Raw genomic sequence first — 20,916 nt, 5'->3', positions numbered from 1 at the left:
CTTTACATTTTCTAGTAAGTCGGCCAAAAGAATAAATTAAATATTAGCATCTGTGTGGGTCCACCAGGATGCCTCTGATCAATGTGATCTTTAAACAAACTAAACAGGACAATATGGGACCATCACCTGATTGGCTGTTATAGGTGTGGTACCACTGAGGAATCGGCCCCTACTGAAATCTGATTGGCCCCCTGAGGTGTCAACGTCCTGTCACTTTGCTCTGCGGTCAGATTGCAGATGGGTGCGATTCCAAGTGCAAGCACTAGTGGCACTAATGAGCCAAATAGGATTTTCTTGTGTTAGGATGTTGGATTAATACTTGACCTCTCAATAAATGTTGTGGCTCCTTGATGGCCCCAAACTCGTAAAAATCTTAGATCCACCACTGCATCACTTATTTTATTATGTTTATCTTTCCTTACATTTTGTTTTAAAACTCCTCAATCCATTAATCCAAATGTCCAGTACAGCAGTTTCTTCTCTACTAGTCTGAGTTCTCAGTAATCCCAGTTTAAACACACAGATTAGAGGCTAATGATTCAGGTTTTTCTGTAGCTGTTTGAGGGAATCAAACTGAACCTCCAGCTGGGAACTCAAACTTCTCACTCTTCTCTTTTAGCTGCAGCCTGTAAAAACAACATGAAAACATGACATTAAAATAATCCCACTATTGTGTTGATCCTACTAAAACCAGGCCTTTGGGGCACATTTAAACTAGTTAATCTGTCTAAAATAACTCAGACTTAAAATGCCAAAAGTCTACCAGAAAGAATCAGAAATATATGAACAAGTCTAATCAAAAGGTTCCTTCACGTTCTGATGTCTGGCCATCAGAGCTTTCAGCTCCTGGCTCCAGCCCAGGGCGTTGACGAGGGCCTGCACGCCGCTGACCACGTCGCCCAGCTGCACCACGTCGTGAGGCCGGCGACTCCAGGCGAAGGGCCCCACCAGGTCTCTGTTGATGAGCAGACGGGGCACAGAGCTCCGGACAGCTCCAGCCAGGCTGGCAAACGGCTCCACCTGCAGGACAAACAGCCAACCAACACGCAAACATGTTTGTGATGAACAGTAAAACCACGAAGAAGCCTCAAATGTAAATACAAATAAGGCACTTCACTCTTATAGTTTCTTTCCAAAAAGCCAGACGTTGTAAATGTCAGTAATCCTGACCAACAATTCTACAGACCTCCCAAAGATCTTTAAAAGATTGTTGTTGGATTCTGGCTTTTTAAAGTATTAATTAGTCTTTTTACCTCACCATTATGAAATCTAGATTTTCTGCATTCTGATCTTTGAGCCGTCACTCCTCAAACATGATGCGAACTGCGGAAAGAAACTTTCCCCAGAGCTCACTGACCTCGAGAGAAGTACCCATGATGATCAGGAGGTCTGCAAGCGGGAAGTCTGTCATGTACTTGAAGAAATGTCGTGGAAGCTCCTCCCCAAAAAACACAATGTCAGGCTTGACCACGCCCTTACAGGCGGGACACTTGGGGACCATCCCACGAATCACAGCTGGCTATTAAAACACAAAATTAACTATTAACAGTTTTGATTGTGATTGGAAAAGTAGAACCTATCAAACCTTCTAAAATCTGTCCAAAATGACACATCTGGAATTTCCCATCCCACTAAAGACCGTGTCTGTCCACCTGGAGCTGTGAAGACTCTGTTTGCTCCACTCTGATCATCACTGAGATGATAAAAATTAGCTCTCAATCCACTCACCTGGTTAAATAAAGGTCAAATAAATAAAAATAAAATGTAACCAAAGACGTTTCCCTGAAAAGTACCAGGGGCCTCATTTATCGAGCTGGCTTACACACATGTTGGACATGGAGAGCACCTGCAGTGCTGCTGCTGAGAAGGATACAATTATGAAATCCTGCAGAATTATCACTTGTACTTGCACACACACTCACACACACACACAGCCTGAAGCGCAGAATAATGCAGAATATCAGCAGGGGGACAGATTGAGACAGAATGTCACGCGTCTGTGACAATGCGTGTGTCCTTTCACTGTGACCCGATTGATCATGTGCCCTGGCTACATGGGCAAGGGAGATCTCTGTTTGGCTGACTGGTAAGCGTGCGTGACTTTCACCCAGGAGTCTGGGGATTGAATCCTGATCAGATCATTTTTTATATCCGCCACAGATCTCTCTGAAGAACTCAGCATTGACGGCTTCAGCAACGCTGTGCCACTCCGTGGATTTTCTCTTATTTGTTTTGCAAAAGCACTTCCTTTCATTTCTCCACCTCACCCACAGGTACCTCAATTTCTGCTTGTGAAATAGCGCTTCCTTGATCCACGGTCATGATCGAACTGCTGAAACAAGCTGGCTTATGTATATGCATGAGATCCACAAGGCACTTTGCATTGACCATTTTTGGCAGTAAGTGGGTGTGGTGAGGGCGGGGTGTGACTAAAAAGCAGCTGAGAACCTTTCTAGATAGTTTCTGATTTATGAAGCGGAGATTGCATGCAGCTGTGCGTACTCCATGTTTGATAGATCACAAACCTACTTGGCGTATGTACATTTTTTTAACTGCGCTTAAGTACGGTTTTAGTAAGGATTCTACGCAATGTTTGATAAATGAGACCCCAGATCACCTTGGCCCGAAAGGTCTCCCTTTGAGGATTTATAAAGGAGCGCAGCTGTGCGCCGGTGTATCCGGCACCAGTTTTCATTTCGGAGAGTTTCAACCCATCATCAAGAGGAACGATCACAAAAACACTTCAGTTTGGACAAATACTCAGAAGAGTGGAAAGCTTCACCTCTGCGGTGGAACCACACACATGTAGAATCTCACTGTGACTCACTCTCAGGTCCTCACTGTCATATTTCTGCCAACAGGTGGTGCAGGTGGCGGTGGCGAACGTCCCATGGGCCTCCACCAGCCTCTCTGGAGGAATTCCTGCCACTTCCCCACAAACAGAAACACAACACATCAAACATGACGGCTCTGAGCGACAACACTAGCTCTGCAGGATAAACGCGTACGTCTCTCCAGCCCGTCGATGTTCTGCGTGTACATCCGGAGGAGCTGACCCTTCATCTGAAGCAGACGTACAAAGTAGTGAGTCAGGTTGGGCTGGTAGTTTCCTGGATACAGCTCTTTGGCCAGGGCAAAGAAGGGATTTGGGTTTTGGTGGAAAAAATCTATCTCAAAAATAGCCTCAGCATATGGCAGGTCGTACTGCTGCAGGTTGTCATAGAGACCGCTGCCAGGTGACCTGCAAGCACAGAAATGGCTCCTTATTAATAGAGAAAAAACACCATGAGAGGAAGGTCACATGCAGGGTTTTGGACCTGAAATCTGGGATTCCACTGGGAGTGCTGATCCCAGCTCCGGCCATCACCACCACCCTGTTGTACTTCAGCTCTCGGATGTCCTTGGCGATGTCCTCCAGCATCCATGGCTTGACAGGCTCACCTCCACCTCGAGAGAAAAGTGCTCTTCTCCCATCCCATCGAAAACAGAGTTTCTGTCTGAGAAGCACATTTATGTCTGAAATGAGAAGAAACTCTACTGAGTTACTAATAAACAGCATGTAAAGGTTACCCTGAACCCCAAAGGGATAAAAAAACGATCCCACAAAAGCATCACTGATCCCACATTCACATATTTAACACAGCGCTTTAAAACCACTGAAAGCTGCTTTTCTTTATTTACAAATGCTAAACACATCTACAAAAAGCTGTAAGTAAGCAATGTGAAAGAAAACTGAATAGCAAATTTATTTATGACTAATTTGGGACATTTTAAAAATAAATGTTGTGCTAAATATTGATCTTTGATCTCCTACAGAAAAGGTTTTGGCAAATTAGTCTTCATCAGTCAAATCTTTGTATCAAATTTAGAGATCTTAAAGTTCCTGACTGTTAAAAACTCAAAACAAAATGTTTCAACGGTTTTAAATGAATGACAAAGGTGTTTTTATCCTTTAGTTCCAGCAAACAGAAGATACCTGGTAAACGGTCCAATAAAAGATTCAAACTGAGATGAGATCCTCCGTCACCAACATCTCACTCCACGGAAACGACATCAAACTAAACCCGATCATTTGCTAAAATGTTTAGAAGCTGTGTTAAGGTCAGACTTGCATTTACATGACAGCTCGATTAGTGGCTGTATCATTTATTCAGGTCAGATCTTTCTTTTCTTAATAAGATTTACAAGAACTGCCAATATTTCATAGCATGGCAAGGCGATCCCGTTTGCCTTTACAATAACAGAATCCTTCTTTAGTGTTATTCTCACAATAATGCCTAAAACCTGAGAAAATAAACCAATAACATCCCAATTTAGCCATCTTACTAATTATGGGAATTTATTTGAGATCAGAGCAGAGCAGGAAAGTAGAACATTTCCTATATTTTACTTAAATTATTTCTTGTTTGTTTGAAATACAGAATGATAAGTGGAATAAATCCACCGTTGTTTCTTTGCTCTTGTAATGTATACAGCTAGTAAGTCTGATAGGTAAAGTATACCTGGACTGAGCAGCTACACGTCCAGCAGAAAACAAGCTCCTTGGACCTAAAAAACAAAACTTTATTTATTAATCATAAACCTGATTATTTGTTCAGATATGTGTCTAACTAACCCTTTTCCAAGCTAGTCCTGACTAATCTTGAAAACAACAAGCTGCGCTGCAAACAACAACGTCTGACAGGCGACGGTAACGACGAGTTCAAGGGAAAAGCCATAATTCAGCTTGCTGCAAGAGTCCCGCCGCGCGACGTAACACCTGGTTTACAGTTTACAGAACCCACACGGGCTGGCAGCGTAAAGAAATCCTGACAAACACCGAAACAGACCATCCGCCTGCTAAACTGTACTTACGGAATCACCGCAACGTGGATTCTCGAAAACGTAATACGCTAACGTATTGAGACGTTTAGGGTACCTCGGAAAAAGATTTTGAAAGTCACAATTATCTCCAAGAGTTTCGGTTTGTAAAGAATTTTTAAATTCCAAATTGGTGAAAGTGATTGTACCTTTTCTACTAACAATACAGAAACTGAAGAGCATCTTTTTTTCACATTTAAATTTACAAAAATATACTGGGACAGTTTTTGTCTATGGGCTGAAAATTATTTGGGAATAATTTTATCTCATACAGTTGTTAAAATTTGAACAATTTTGGAGAACAACGAAAAACAAATCACAGTAAATTATTTTATAATTTTAGCAAAATTCTTTGTACACAAATGTAAATTTGTTAATACTAAACCTGCCTTTGTTGTTTTTCTGAGGGATCTGAAGGACTCTTTAAGTTTGCAGCTCCAAGAGCACAGTTATATTATATTATAACAGGTTTGTCTTTCCCCTTACATCTTGTAATATTTTGTTCAACTATTACGATTGTCGCGAATGTTATACGTTCTTACCTTTTCTTTTTTTCTTAATTTTCATGGTCAGAAGGCATTTGTGTGTTTGAAGAATTTAAGCCTGTAAGCTACGTAGATAATGAACAAATATTTTCTTTTACCATTTGTTTCGGGAAAGTTGACATACATGACATTATTTGCGAATAATAAATTGTTGTCAGCAGTGTTGAAGTTTACTAAAGAAAAAACTTTTAAAATTTTCAATATTAAAACGTATATAACATAACTTTAGCCACCTAGGAATTTTAACAACTGTCATTACTTTATTCAAAACATTTTATTAAAAATGTAAATTTTTGCAGCCAATAAAATGAAACTTCTAAAGACGTCCCGCTTAAAGAAAAAATAATTAATTAACTCCTCCCTCATATCCCATCATCCCCTGCGGCTTTGCAGTTGCGCAGAACTTCAACGCGTAAAGGAAGTCACACGTTAGCTAGAAATTGAACAACAGTTATCGGACCTCAGTTCAAAAGATTACTCTCCACTGTGTTGCTATCATGAAAGATGTTAACGGGTACCTCAAACAGCAGCAGAGCAACAGCTCCACGCCAGAGACGGCAGCTAAGTGGCACGCTCTGGAAGATTTATACAACAAAAGGCAAGAAAGTCCGATAGCGTTTAGCTTCCATTAGCTGTCTCATTCATTTTAAACGGACGCTGAGTCATGCACAAAGCTAATGTTAGCTGGTATTTATGCTTATTAGGTTAATCTGTGGGTTAGATATCAACAATAGTCAGGTACAATCTTATGTTTCTTTCAGCTCTGAGTTAAGCTAATATGTCTGTTTGTGGAAGACGCGCTGTGTATGCTAACTGTCCATCCTTTGCAGATTAAACGAGTCATATTGAAGTAATCGGAAGGTTTGTGACACTGCTGTTATTGCTTACAGATTGTGGCATCAGCTGACCCTCAAGCTGACAGACTTTGTTAAAGATCCTTGCTTCAAAACAGGAGATGGCCTCATCCAGGTATTTGTCATGTTACCTGCACTGGAAATCTCTAAAATATAGAAACTTTTTTGTTTACATCTACTGAGAGGGGAGAAGTAAACGAATGGGGGAAAGGTATGACTATAAAGTGATTTAATGAAAACAAATCATTTACTGGAATAAAACTAAATTAACTGATTTTTGTTAAAAGGAAAAGAGATGATTAGTTGAAGAAGAAGAAAATATCATTTCTATAATGCCTCTCAAGATAAAAATCACGAGGCGCTTCACAAAAACAAAAAATGTAAAAATATAAAAAACAATTTAGAAAATGGTTACAAATATATTTAAATGAGCAAAAAATTGACAATTGTGATTAAAAAAAATGTTAAAAGAGAGAGTGAATGGGAAAGAGGGATATAGTGGATCCTGAGGAAGGTGGAATAGGTGGGGAGAGCAGAATAAGGAGAGCGTGGTGAAGAAGGTCATACAAAAGCCTCTTTGAACAAGTGAGTCTTCAGCTGCTTTTTAAAGGACTCCACTGAGTCCACTGATCTCAGGCTCAGGGGGAGAGAGTTCCAGAGTCTGGGGGCCACAGCAGCAAATGATCTGTCACCTTTGGTCTTTAGCCTGGTGTGCTGCACAACCAGTAGGCTTTGATCACTGGACCTCAGGGATCTGCTGGGGGTGTAGGGACTAAGAAGATCACCAATGTAAGATGGTGCTTGTCCATGTAAGGCCCTATAGACCAGAACCAGGATCTTGAAATGAACCCTGAAGTTGACTGGCAGCCAATGAAGCTGGAGGAGAAGCAGGGTGATGTGGGTGTGTTTGGAGGACTTGGTCAGAAGCCGAGCACAGGCGTTCTGAACCACCTGCAGACGGTTCAGGGAGGTTCTGCTCAGACACGTGAAAAGAGAGTTACAGTAGTCTAAGCGTGAGGAGATGAAGGTGTGGATAACTGTCTCAAGTTCAGAGCAGGACAGAATGGGACTCAGCTTAGCAATGTTCCTGAGATGGAAGAAGGAAGAGCGAACAAGAGAACTGACATGAGAATCCAGGGTGAGAGCTGGGTCAAAGGTCACACCAAGATTCCTGATGGAAGGTTTGGTGTGAGAAGCAAGCTGACCAAGAGAGTCTGAGTTTGGGAACCAGCTTGTCTGGGGCACAGATGAGGATCTCAGTCTTATCTTCATTCAGCTGAAGAAAGCTCCCAGCCATCCAGGTTTTGATAGTCTAAGCAAGTGTGTAACAGCTGCAGCTTAGACATCTCATGGGGCTTAAAGGAGAATGTACAGTTGGATGCCATCTGCATAAAGATGGTAGGAGACTCCTTTGAAGGAGCTCAGGGTGTGCTGAAGAGGAAGCAGATAGAGGAGGAAGAGCAGAGGCCCCAGCACAGAACCTTGTGGGACACCATGGGTAAGAGAGGTGGTGGAGGACCTAAACTTGGAGACGGCCACAGAAAAGGAGCGCTCAGAAAGATAAGAGGAGAACCACTCCAGAGCAGTTCCTGATAGGCCTACCCAGTCTCTCAGCCTCTCCAGTATCAGGTGATGGTCAACAGTGTCAAAGGCTGCAGTCAGGTCCAGCAGGACCAGAACAGAACAGTCCCCTGAAACACTGTGAGTCAGAAGGTCATTAGAGACCCTAAGAAGAGCTGTTTCGGTAGAATGAGCTCTACGAAAACCTGACTGTAAGCAATCATAGATGTTATGTTCATCAAGAGCAGCTGTGAGTTGTTTAGCCACAACCTTTTCCAAGATCTTGGAGACGAACGGAAGTTTAGAGATGGGTCTGAAGCTGCTATGGAGAGAAGGGTCGAGACTCGGATTTTTAAGAAGCGAGTGGATTACAGCATTCTTAAAGAAAGCAGGGACCTGACCAGAAACCAGAGAAGCATTAATTATAGAGAGCACGCTGGGACCGATGGACTGAAAAGCATTTTTAAACAAAGATGAGGGTAAGATGTCGAGGGGGAATGCAGAGGTCTTCATAGAGTTAACTAGTTTGGTTAACTCAGGCAAAGAAACAGGAGCAAAGCTATCTAGGATGATGGGCCTGGTTGGAGTCGGGAGAGGCAGCGATAAGGCTGAAGGAGAGATGCTAGAACTAACCTTATTGACTTTGTCCACAAAGAAAGACAGAAAGTTCTCACAGTCTGCAACAGAGTGGATGGAGGCTGTAGGAGAGGCAGGAGAGACGATGCTGCTGATGGTGTTAAACAGCACCTTGGGGTTCCCTTTGCTCTGGGACACCAGGTTAGAAAAATAGGAAACCCTGGCGTCTCTGACTGCAGAGTTAAAGGATGTCAGAAGATCCTTTAGGTGCAGCAGATGGACGTGGAGATGGGTTTTCTTCCACAAACGCTCAATTTTTCTGCATTGGCGCTTCAGGCTGCGAAGGCTGTCATTAAACCAGGGAGTAGGGTTCACTGCAGGAACTGATCTGGTTCTGACAGGACAGATGTTGTTCAGAATGGAGAGGCAGTGCTCGTTAAACTGAGAAGTTAAGGAATCTGGGTCATTATCGGAAGAACAGGGTGGATCAAAAGCAGCAGAAGAATTGCTAGCTGTGCTCTCATTAAGAAAACGAGAACTAACCATACGGCGAGCAGGAGGTGGGGACGCAGAAACTGGCGAGTTAAAGAAAATGCAATGGTGATCTGAAATATAAACGTCCTCAGGACAAACACTGTCAGCATTTAGACTCAGGGTAAAATCAAGGTCTAGAGTGTGCCCCCTGGTGTGTGTGGGGCCAGAAACATGCTGGGTAAAGCTGAAGGAGTCCATAAGGCTGGAGAAATTCATGGCAAAGTGATCAGAGGGATCATCAACGTGGATGTTAAAATCACCAACAATCACCAGTCTGGACAGCTTCACAGTGGAGGATAGAAAGTCACTAAACTCCTGAAGGAAAGAACTATTTGGACCAGGTGGACGATAGACCACAGCACAGTAGAACGGGTCCTTACGCCCGACTTTAATCAGCTGCAGTTCAAAGGAAACAAAGTGACCAGAGCTTGTAGAGCTACATGGATGATGGTCTCTGAAAACAACAGCAAGGCCTCCACCACGACCAGAACCCCGAGGCTGGCTAAGAAAAGAATAACCACTTGGGCAGAGTTCAATCAGACCAGAATAATCAGATGTTTGCTGCCAAACTTCAGTCAGAAACAGAAAATCCAAGTTTTTAGAGAGAATTAAATCATTGAGCAGGAAGGACTTATTGTTAACAGAGCGGGTATTTAATAGAGCCATGCTGAGTGAGGTGGAGAAATCAGAAACTACAGAAACAGCTGGAGTTAGTGGATGTAAATTAGCAGGTTAGATCCACGGTGTTTATAAAAACCACTTATGGAGGGGAGAAACCACTGAAGAGTGAGGATAAACAGACCTTAAAAAACTTGGACGGAGAAACCGCGCCGCAACGCGGCCTGGCTGGAATGCGGAAGTGGCGCTCAAGTCGCCAAACAGAGGACAAGAAGCTAGAAGATCATGCCGATGTTTACTAGATAAACCACGCTTTAAGAGAAGTCTTATTCTCACCTGGATTCCTGCTCGTTTACCTCTTTTCCTCCGACGTTTTCCTGGGACCAGCTAAACATCCCTGGAGGCGTCCTGGTTGGAATCGTCGTTTAGCTCCGGGCCAGTGCGCCACTCAGATAAACTAACAGGGAGATACGTCCTCGGTGCATCTTGGGCGATCATGAACGAACGGAAGGACTAAAGAGTCTGGCGATCATAGGAGATGGTAGCAGGGAATTATGACACGTTTCACCTTTATGTTCATATTGTTTTATTTGATGCACTCCACTTTGAACTGCACTAATCCAGCAACTGCTGCATTTTAATAACTAGTATTAAAGGTGAATACACCAATATCTGCACAAGAATAATTTTTGTTTTAAACTCTAGTGACACACTTTGCAGGGGGGATTTGGCATTTAATTGTTCTTGGCGTCTGGAAAAACATCTCCTTTTGCCCTCCTTTATTTGACTTTCTGCCCCTTTTATTTTGGTCCAAGATCATTACTGGGCTGACTCTATTAAAAACCTTCTACACCCCTGCTTAGTAGACTTAATGAAGTATTTTTAAGCCAGTATAAAAATGACTGAAACACAAATTTACATATTTGCCATTATTGACCAATATCTTTTATTTAATTTATTTGTTAAGAACATCAAGATGCATTACAGTGAACATTATAATAAAGTACATTTTTCTAGTGCAGAGAGGAGACAACCCATAGAAGCACTGATTTGATCTCATTTCAGAGAAAAATAGAACAGGTCAGATGCACCTAATAAATAAAATTACTAACAAACTCAGGAATCTGTTTCTTTGCTTCATTGTTCTGGTGCTGAAAATATCACTAATGCGGATCAAAGGAGATACACGGATGAATGCACCTCTTATTTATTATTTGGAAATTATTGGGCGTGGTTTACATCAATATATTAAATCTGAAATTGATATGGATTGATCAGAAGTTGATATGTGTATTGTTTATTTTAAAACTATTTACAGAGCAGCCTCAGAATTGAGATTAAATATTTTTATCACAATAGTAAAGAAACTATTACAGAACAAGTTTTTCAATAAAATCAGAACATTAATATTTAAGTGCATGGATTAATACATCTGAACTCATGCAGTAGGAAATATGAAATACTAGAACCATTTTATTTTAATTTGATTAAACTGATTTTTTCCTACCGTTGGCATTTTCCCCACACACAATTAAACAAAACAATGTTGATTAAGTGTGTGTGTGTGCGTGCATGCGAGCGAGTGTTAAAATAATTTTAAAAAACCCGACCGGAGCGGTGGCAGTGACTGACCCATGCACGAGCCATTTTCAACTCTGTCTTGTCAAATGCACCACGTACGTTACGGAAAAAGTAACTTTAAATATTCAACCGAAAAAGAGGCGAGCTGAAGAAAGCCTAGGCAGTACTGAAGAAACGTGAGCAACAGTGATGCAAGCACAGAGAGATCCGTTACTGTCTGTGTGTGTGCGTGGATGCATGGGCCGAACTGAGCTTCCGGCTGCAGAGTTTTGTGTGTAGAGAGGGGCGGGCGCTCTATGTGACGGGCCAATCACAGAGCGTGAAGGCAGTCAGTTACCCAATGTGGATTTTTCTTCAGCACGATTACAGATATTTACGAGTTTTACTCGTTTCATGCTCGTATTCATCAAAAATGCTTTATCCGTACCGGATGCTCGTCTGGAACGAGTATCCAGTGTCGGTACAGGATCTGCTCGGCTGCAGGATTGGCTCGGCGTCCTTCGACTGCCGATGATGTCAAAGTAGTTGATTGGCTGAACATGAAGCTTACGGAAGTTACGTTATCACGTTATGATTTTGATTGGTCAGAACAAATTTGTGGTCGTAGTCTTAGCGGTTGTAGTCCTGTAGTTTAAAAATCAACACTTTTTGGAGAAAATATGTTTGAATTTCTAAAAAAACGTAAATATAAGCAAATGATAAACGGTGACCCTCTAAAGCTCTTGATGTTGATGAAATGGGGCAAAATAAAATGTAAGAACTTTATTGAAAGACACCAAGCAATATTTTGAGTCAAAGAATGTATTTAGGTAACAACTAAGGAAATATACAGATGGACTCCACATTAATACAAACAGATGTGGCTTCACATATAAGAACTGTTCTATTTTTTTGTCAGTCCGATGTTTGTTTTATGCAGTTTTACATTCTTTACAAAACGAAGATAATATGGTGTTTTATTAACAAATTACAATTATAAAGAAAACGTTTAGGTGTTAACAAACAAGAATTTATTAACAAAACTGCTGATGTCTTTCCAAAACGTGTGTGTGAAAGCCAAGTAGATTTGCAGTCATGTGACATCGGCAGTCAAAGGACCCCGAGCCGATCCTGCACCGACACCAGCTCATCCCTAGCTGCAACCACCCTGCCCTGCCTCCTCCTCCTTGCTGCCTGCCGGCTGTGATGACAAGCAACAACAGAGTATTTCCCGCTGCTTCTTCGGGAAACAGCGCAAAAAAAATAAAATAAACAATTCTATAAAACGGGATCTTGTAGGCGTGGCGCTAGGATTTCCGCCACGGCTACGCCTATTTAAGGGAAACACTGTAGTTACTTTTAGAATGTTGTTAGTTTTGCACTAATCCAAAGATAAATTGTTAGTGGTAAATAAATAATTTAGAGCAGGTTTTTGTATAAAGAGCAAATTCTGGAGATCACAGAGGAAACTGGATCTGAAACATGTCTTCCTACCAACTACATTGACAGTTTGAGGGGTAAAACGGTGGGATTGTCTGGATGATGAATTAAACAATGCGTAATAATCAGTTTAGGAAACTTCATAAGAAAAAACTAGATAGTTTGAACCAATAGAAATTCTGTCTATTTTTCACCTTGTCCACTATTCACTCATGAATTGTGTTAATAAAACAGCGGGAAATTATTCTAACATTTCTGATTTCTTCTTGCAGCTTTATGAAAACTTCATCAGTGACTTTGAACACCGGTGAGTTGAGTGACTCAGCGTTGCTGTGTTCCTCTGCTCTGGTATTTCTCTGTTCATATTTATAGTTTTCACCCCAAACAGAATCAATCCGTTGTCGCTGGTTGAGATTATTCTGTACGTTGCCCGCCAGATGTCAGGTGAGGACAAAAGGGAACATTTTCTCACAACGTTTTTCTTTTATAAGCGTTAAATAAAGTGTTTGCCTTTTAGATCCAAAAGATGCCATCCCTTTTCTTGAGAAAACCAAAGAAAAGGTCAGTTCATCAGTTTGAATGTGTCGTTTCCTTAAATTGAAATGTGATCTAACCGGTTTTTGATCATGCGGACCATACGCCTGTGATGCAGGTAAAAAGCAGCGAGGAAGCCGTCATTCTCTGCAAGACATCCATCGGCAGACTGAAGTTGGAAATCAACGATCTTCCTGCCACGAAGGTGAAGCTTCTTGCTGACACAGAAATCAGCTCGCAATTTTTTCACATTAAACTCACTGTGGCACATTTCAAGCTGCTTGTTCACATGTGGGGTGTGTTGGGGGGGGGAGTGAGAAAAACCTGAGTGCAGTTAAACACCGCCATGACAACCATTCGTGATCCCCCGTCTTCCTGAAATAACCTGTAGGTGATAGATTCATTAATGCAGCGCAGAAAGACTCGCACACACCTGAGATTTTAATCGGCAGCATTCAGATTTCACAATGGCTGAGGGCCTAAACTTAGATTGTAGGTGAAGCCACTGATGCAGAAACGTCCTCATTCAATTTCTTTATATTTTACATCCAAGGAGCCAAACTGGAGCTAGCCCAGGTTTAACCTGCTTCTCTCCTGATTTGCTAACATGACCATCACAAGTTTGTATGTAAGAGGAGGAAATCAAGAACAAACTGAGATTAAAAGATGAAGCTGGTGGATTTGGATTCTGTTTGGCATCGAAGGATAAACGTTTTCGTTTCCTCATCTGTAGAAAATCATTGAAGAGGTGGAGGAGATGTTGAATAACTTGCCAGGAGTGACTTCAATCCATGGTCGATTTTATGACCTCTCAAGTAAATACTACCGCATCGTCGGGAACCACGCCTCCTACTACAAGGATGCTCTGCGCTACCTGGGGTGTGTGGACATCAAAGACCTTCCAGGTGAGAGACAGCATGATGAAATGCTGTTTATTGATCACATCAGATAACATGAACTGTTGTTTTGAACTCCACAGAAACGGAGAAGCAGGAGAGGGCCTTCACACTCGGATTGGCTGGCCTCTTAGGAGAAGGAGTTTATAACTTTGGAGAGCTGGTGGGGTTTAGTTTTATTTTTTATCCATTAAAATCGATCAGATTTGTTGTAGTAAGGAGCACATCTGCTGTTTGTCTCTGCAGCTGATGCATCCTGTGCTGGAGTCCTTGAGGAACACAGACAAACAGTGGCTTATAGATACATTATACGCATTCAATGCAGGAAATGTGGAGAAGTTCCAGGGCTTCAAGTCTGCCTGGGGTCAGCAGGTGAGCAGTGCAAAAACCTTCAGAGGTCAAAAAAAGTCTTTGAAAGAGATCCAGAAAAATTCTGGAGAAATGTTCATCATAATCTCTTAAAACTGAGAAGAAACTCTAACCCGACTCAGTTTGAATCATTCTTGTTGTTTATTACAGCCCGACCTGGCAGCACATGAAGCCAAACTGATGCAGAAAATCCAGCTGCTCTGTGTGATGGAGGTGAGTTGGCGCTTCGTTTCAGTTAAACCTCCAGTCGGGAAAAGATGGAGATCTGAGCCAGAGGGTCAGATCACACAGGAAGTTTGGCTTGTTTTATTAAAATGGTGGGGGCTTTTTTCCAGATGACCTTCACTCGTCCTGCCAATCACAGACAGCTTACCTTCACTGAGATCGCCCAAAGCGCCAAAATCCCTGTTAATGAGGTTTGTCACTAAAACTGACCGATCACCACGGAGATGTTGATTAGAACTTCTATCTGATTGGTCTAAATGTTTGTTTCCTGCAGGTGGAGCTGCTGGTGATGAAGGCGCTGTCCGTGGGTCTGATCAAAGGGAACATCGATGAGGTGGATCAGAAGGTGCAGATGACCTGGGTGCAGCCCAGAGTGCTCGACCTGCATCAGGTTGGTTCTCGTCATTTAGTTCATTAACATCATCTGTTTGGTTTTTTGCTGTACAACAATAATTAGGGTTGTTAAGGCTGTGGTGCTGGTTTAACTGTTTCTGCTGCCGCTCGTTTCAGATTAAAGGCATGAAGGAGCGTCTGGACTCATGGTGCGGTGACGTTAAAAACATGACTGTGCTGGTAGAGCACCAGGCCCACGACATCCTGACCTAACTCATCCTCACCAACCACTCACATTTCTCCTTAACTTTTTTTTTTTTTTACTGGATGTTTTTTTCTGTTTATCATCTGTCCACGACATCGTTTTCTTTTACAATTGATCAGTTGTAATAACAATATCCTCACACATTGGACTGGATTCTGTATAATATCAAATAAAATCTCTTCAAAAAGGACGTTTGTTGTCAACGTCATGCGTTCGTTTTAACTTGTTCTTTCATGTTAACTCTTCCATCAGAACTAGCAACATTCTGATGATCCTCGGGTTTATCACAGAGAGCGGTAGTTCAGAGCTGATGGTGAACGAGGATTCCTATTTAGTTTTGGTTTACTGACTGGAACCAAAGTTTCAAAGTAACACAAGAGTTTTTGTGGCACTTGTTTCCAAATAAAGACACTAAAACATACATTTTCATTTTTGTAAGTACTGATCACTCTTGACATGATTTGTAAATGTCACTATGGGATGATTTTTATGGGTCAGTGACTGGATGAAATCTGCGGTTTCCCTGTATGGGAAAGTTTCAACGAGCTGGTATAATGACTCAATCTGGAATGGGCCTTGAGACGACTTGTCATGGTTTGTTTATAAAGTGAATATATATATATATATATATTCTGAGGTATCTGTGAATATTTTATAGATTGAGCATGAACATGGGGAGAAGAGGATGTTTGGTTACTGTGGCGGTGCGCAGAAGGAGGGGCTGCCACAATTACCCTATTTTAAGCTATTGCTTTCAAACTGGTTCTGGTATGGAAGAATTAAAACGCCACAAATTGAGCACTTGAATTTCCAATTTGAGAGCAGAATTTCATATCAAGAGACCAACTTTTTAATTTGAGAATAAGATTTTATATTATTGCTCTCAAAATGTCTGCTCTTTCAAATACACTCTGTTCTCCTTCACATCTTTGTTTCTGCGCTCAGATTTTAACCTTATACTGGTTTTGTCTTACGTGAAAACTTTTTTTTTTTTTTTGCACGGATCAAAACTGCTCCCACAAGTCTGTTCCCCACTCTCACGGATTTTTTCTGCTCTCTCTCAAAACTTGGAAATATCCTAGCAACCACTCAGCCAACAGGAGATCTGTATGGAACTGGGCGGTGAAAAACACTTGGTGTGCGCTCAGGGCCAGATTAACACTTTGTTGTACCCTGGGCAACAATATTCAAGGGCCCCATCATCACGACCCAAGGATCACCATAATATGGTCACATACAGAATATTTTACTGTAATATGCAGTAAATATACTCAATACTTGAATGCCTGACTTCACGTAACCCGCTCAGGGTAAACTTTGACCCACCTTGTGTGGACTGACCAATGAGAGGGTCTTAACTTGAGGCCCTAACTTCATTGGTCAGTCTGAAAGAGACTGACTCTAAACTGACGTTCAAAGTCATTGGCAGCAAAGCGTCTCAGTGCAGCACAAAAGCCCGGGTGGACAGTTTGTTTAATATAGGGTGATCATATTTACATTTCCAAAAAAGGACAGGGGTTCTGTGCCTATGACGTCACACTATGGCAACGCCACACAAACCATGTTGGGTCAGTTTTGCCTTGGCCCACAAAATGCCTTGAAATGGCCCTGGGTGTGTGACTGAGTTTTGAAGGTGAACGAACGGAACTTGAAGAGCCTTGAGGACACCAAGACAAAGTAAGGAACTTTCAAAGTCTTTATTAACCAGGAGCTAAGACGTGGCGTTACCCGAAAAGGGCGAGGCTGGAGACAGAGTCTGTGAACAAGCGAGGGTCGTGGAGGCAGGCAGAGTTCTTGGAAAGGGTCAGGCATGGAGACAAGGTCAGGAGGCTATGATCAGGCAGGATGAAAAAAGGCTGGAAGATTTACTGGCGTGAGCGTTCAATAATCTGGCACTGAATGGTTGGATGGCTGGTTCTTAAGTAGCAGGGGAAGCAGGTGTGTGTGATGAGCTGAGGAGTCAGGAGCAGATGAAGTGGATGAAGCTGATGAGATGCAGGCTGGGGTTGCTGTGGAAACTGGGTTTGGCTGGGGCTTGATGAGAGGACCAGGTGTGAAGCATGAAGGCTGATGAGATGAACAATGGTGCATGGAGGGCAGTGCATGGCAGGATCATGACAGAATTGTATCAAATGAATAAATATGACATGTGAATAACTTGTTTTATACAGGTAAAAACACATAGTGGAGCTAAATCTACCTACACTTTGTTTTGTTTTCTTGTTTTAATTAAACTATTTTCCTGTCCTGTCTGTCTCTCATCTTCCTGCATCTCCTCTAAACTCTCCAGAAACACTGCTTTTTCACCTCATCAATTACTTTTGAGCAGATCAAAGTGATCTCCTGACCGCAAAGCGGAGAGCGCGTTTCGATGCTGCGTCATGGTGTCTGAGCAGAGTGTACGTACGCGGTTGTAGTTGGGGACCCAGCCTGGTTGCTGCTGCTCGTGGAGCCTCTGTTCCTTGTGAGCCTGGTCGAAGTAGACGTTCCTCTGCTCAGGAGACATTTCCCTCCACTGTGAACAGAAGACAGTGAGACAAGCTGTTGGTGAACAATAATCCAAGGAAGCAAAACCATCATCATTCTGTAGCAAACACACTTACCCTCTGGCCCATGACGGCGTTGACAGCAGTGCTGTCTGTCAGATGCAGCTCAGCCACCACCTTTGGCCTCTGGTCCTGCAGGAAGATCATGAAGGCATTTGGTGGCTTCTTCACATAGGGATGGTCCTTCTGCTGGTGCTCACGCTTTCTCTTGCTGCAGAGAAAAAACACAACACAAACCTGTCAGCATCCACATCCTGGAAATGTGGTAAACTTTATAGATATTTTATTCTGAAACGGTCAATCCAAAACTTACTTTGGGTTGGAGACTGGAGCAGAAGCGGGAGCAGCAGGTGGAGTGCCAGGAAGAAGGGATGGTGGCAGAGAAGGGACAGTGGGAGTGTGAGGTGAAGGCAGAGAAGAAACAACAGGTGGGGAGGGTGGGAGGTAAAGAAAAGCAGTAGGAGAAAGTGGAGGGGCTAAAAAAGGAGATGGAGGAGGAGAAAAAGAATGGAGGAAAGGTGAGGGAGGACGTCCAAGAGGAGAAGGTGGAGGAAGAAAAGGAATGGGCAGGTGTTCCTGAAAGATCTCATCCAGAATGGGGAAGAACTCCGTCTCTCCCCCAAAGTACCTGTACCTGTCAAAGCTCAGGAGCTGCATGTACTTCCCCATCTTTCTGTGACATAGGATGAGAAGAAGAAGAAGAAGCTTCAAAACCCGTCACAAGACGTCAGGCATCATGGCATCAGAGACATCAAACAGGAAACATCACATCCACTGTTACTGGTAACAAACTGATCTCTGATCAGTTTCTACAGTCAGATCCATGTTTATCACAGCGACTGAGGCAACTGCTGTTACATGTGAACCATTTCATCTCCAACACTCTGTTTGAACACCTGTGTCTGAAGATCATTGTTGTGTTTTTACCTCACTAAGTGAAACGTTTGGATTTCAGTTGTGAATTTAGTTTATTCTTCATGTTTTAAACCGATCCAGTCTCGCTGGAGATACTTTATGCTTTTGTCTCAGCAGGTTTCAGATCTGTGAAGAGAAACTTTCAGTTGTGTTGTTTGCATCAGGCTATGCTTCGTTTTCTTATCCGGCTAGTTCAGAAACACACATTTAGGATCAAACGGAGACCGAAACAAAAAGGATTTCTGTTCACATCCTTCTGCTCAGTTTTAGGTCGGATGTGAACGAAACTGCAAGCTGAGAGTCAGCATCACTACAGCGACTAGAAGCCACTGCGTGTAGATCTAGATTATAAAAGCACAGCTGGAGAAATCACTTTTTTCTACTCTATGTGGTTTATTCAGCAGCCTTTGCTCTTTTAATCAGGAACTCGTTCTACACTAGATCCATTTTTAAATGTAAACAAGTCAAAATAGTTTGTTCACTTAATGTTATTAAAGTTATAACTTATTCTCTGATGAAAAAGTGGCATTTATTCATATTTCTGAGAAACTGGTGCATAAATAAAGATCATTCCCTTCTCCAGACACCACTACTGTACACGACAGATAGCATGTAGGTCTAGTCATAGAAATGTACGTTTATAACTCATATTTAAGATTCAAATTAGTTTTGTCTTGAATGTTTCTCTGTAATCTGACCTGCTTAAGGGGTTTTTGTTTATTTTGTTTTTTCCAGCAGGTGTATTTTATATAAATGATAAAACCAGTTTACCTTGAGGGATGTTAAAGTCTCCCAGTAAAGCACAGGAAACACTTCAGATAAATCTAAAAGTCTGAACATGTCAGATGTTGGGCTGGGTGGTTTGTGGGTAGTTTTATTACCTGCTGGAGCTGCTCTCTGGAAGACTAAAGTCAGCAAACACAGACACCGCAGAGAAAAGGTCCTACTCTCTCGAGATGGAACTTATACTGAAGTCTGAAAGGTTTTAGCCTTAATATTAAAGCATTTTAAACGATGCACCTGAGCTGTAACTATGGTAACGCAAGATTCCATAGCTTTTGACAGTCTGTCATAGGTGACAGACGGCGCTCCAAAGGGAGCCTAAGTCACGCCCACCTACTTCCGGACCATGGGTCCCCAGCTTCCTGTTGTGACCTGGAGATATCTCAAGACTAGATGGGTCGTATTGGAGCTAATCTACGGGTTCCTAGTCCCTCGGGGTCCATGTCCCTCCCGACCTCAGACAGATTGCGTCGGATGATTTTTATAAACAAATCTGTAGTTTATCAAACAGCCAAATTATTTTACAACCCAGACTCTACAAATTCTCTCAGATCTTAAGAAAGGTTTTCCTAAAACATCCGGCTTCCATTCCAGCATTCCACACATCACATTACATCACTTCATATCCATTACATTGCATCATTTTGTCATATATAATCAATAGTTTAGGGAAAATAAATAAATTCATTTTTATAAACTATATACCTGACTCTGTCTGAATTTATATGAAGTGTGTTTATGGTCCCTGAATAAGTAAAGAACACCAGAATCTTCTCATTAAGTATTCAAAGATCAATCAGAAGATGATATTTCCTATTTATATGGAATTATTACATTTTATTGATCATTTTAATAAATATATAGTGCAAATCATCAACACTATATAAATATAATATTAAATGCACGGTCCTTGACCGGAAACATGACAGGATACCCCAGAACAGCGCTACGCCCTCTGTTGTCCTGGCGGAGAACTGCTTTGCAATACTCCCCAGGAGATGGAGAGGTCTGAAGGCGAAGCGTCTGTCAGTGCGTGCATCTTTCCCTCGTGGAGCTGATGGAGAAGTATAAATTAGACATCAGTTTGCCTCTGAAGGAGCTGTCCATGGTCTCCACAGTGGATCACAGAGGGTGGGAGGGTTTTTTAAGATAGAGGTTTTAATTACCTGCACCTGTAGGCACTTAGCTATTTAGCTGACACTGGGCTCCATAATTTTGCACATATAAAGAAAAAAACATGGCAAACATATGAGCAACCATATCTTTTTGCTTTGTTTTAGTTTTATATTTTCCATCAATAAGATCAAACCACCCAGAAACAGGATTGGAGAACCTTTCCAAGTGAAGATGAGTGTTAGGATTAAGCTGAACAATTATTTGTTGAGTCAAGTGACAGCCAGAAAAAATAGTAACAACCATTAGCTGAGAAGATCAATGAGTGCACAAAGCTCTAGTTATCAGGGAAAAAGATTGCTGAGTGACCAGATTTCAGTCCTGGATGAG

General features: G+C 42.0%; 3 protein-coding genes across 7 annotated transcripts; 1 reads left to right on the top strand and 2 right to left on the bottom strand.

The window, feature by feature from the left end:
- Positions 1 to 383: 383 nt before the first annotated feature.
- sirt3 (sirtuin 3) lies at positions 384 to 4,872 on the bottom strand. Of its 5 annotated transcripts, none has more exons than XM_054732499.2 (9): positions 4,616 to 4,681; positions 4,503 to 4,548; positions 3,977 to 4,075; positions 3,318 to 3,516; positions 3,009 to 3,241; positions 2,828 to 2,928; positions 1,358 to 1,519; positions 814 to 1,020; positions 384 to 626 (listed from the first exon to the last, which is right to left on the bottom strand). In XM_054732499.2, the coding sequence occupies exons 4-9, from the start codon at positions 3,419 to 3,421 to the stop codon at positions 603 to 605; spliced, it is 831 nt and encodes a 276-aa protein (XP_054588474.2). In that variant the 5' UTR covers positions 3,422 to 3,516; positions 3,977 to 4,075; positions 4,503 to 4,548; positions 4,616 to 4,681; the 3' UTR covers positions 384 to 602. The 5 variants fall into 5 exon arrangements, with proteins under 5 accessions (XP_054588474.2, XP_054588475.2, XP_070410866.1 ...); XM_054732500.2 differs by having other exon boundaries at positions 3,318 to 3,497; XM_070554765.1 differs by lacking the exons at positions 3,977 to 4,075; positions 4,616 to 4,681 and adding an exon at positions 4,855 to 4,872 and having other exon boundaries at positions 3,318 to 3,497.
- A 907-nt stretch (positions 4,873 to 5,779) lies between these two features.
- psmd13 (proteasome 26S subunit, non-ATPase 13) lies at positions 5,780 to 15,359 on the top strand. The gene is made up of 13 exons (XM_015954032.3): positions 5,780 to 6,003; positions 6,296 to 6,374; positions 12,820 to 12,854; positions 12,936 to 12,991; positions 13,065 to 13,108; positions 13,200 to 13,286; positions 13,815 to 13,986; positions 14,061 to 14,140; positions 14,224 to 14,349; positions 14,497 to 14,559; positions 14,682 to 14,762; positions 14,846 to 14,962; positions 15,082 to 15,359. Exons 1-13 carry the CDS (start codon positions 5,903 to 5,905, stop codon positions 15,175 to 15,177), a joined length of 1,137 nt encoding a protein of 378 aa, XP_015809518.1. The 5' UTR covers positions 5,780 to 5,902; the 3' UTR covers positions 15,178 to 15,359.
- Positions 15,360 to 16,164: 805 nt separating this feature from the next.
- On the bottom strand, positions 16,165 to 20,263 carry LOC107382053 (lymphoid enhancer-binding factor 1). The gene is made up of 5 exons (XM_015954030.3): positions 19,512 to 20,263; positions 18,029 to 18,388; positions 17,773 to 17,926; positions 17,577 to 17,684; positions 16,165 to 17,236 (listed from the first exon to the last, which is right to left on the bottom strand). Exons 2-5 carry the CDS (start codon positions 18,382 to 18,384, stop codon positions 17,051 to 17,053), a joined length of 804 nt encoding a protein of 267 aa, XP_015809516.3. The 5' UTR covers positions 18,385 to 18,388; positions 19,512 to 20,263; the 3' UTR covers positions 16,165 to 17,050.
- Between the last annotated feature and the right edge of the window lie 653 nt (positions 20,264 to 20,916).

Source organism: Nothobranchius furzeri, chromosome 9 (genome assembly GCF_043380555.1).
Source record: "Nothobranchius furzeri strain GRZ-AD chromosome 9, NfurGRZ-RIMD1, whole genome shotgun sequence".
Lineage (NCBI taxonomy): Eukaryota > Metazoa > Chordata > Actinopteri > Cyprinodontiformes > Nothobranchiidae > Nothobranchius > Nothobranchius furzeri.
This window is presented reverse-complemented; position numbering and strand designations above follow the sequence as displayed.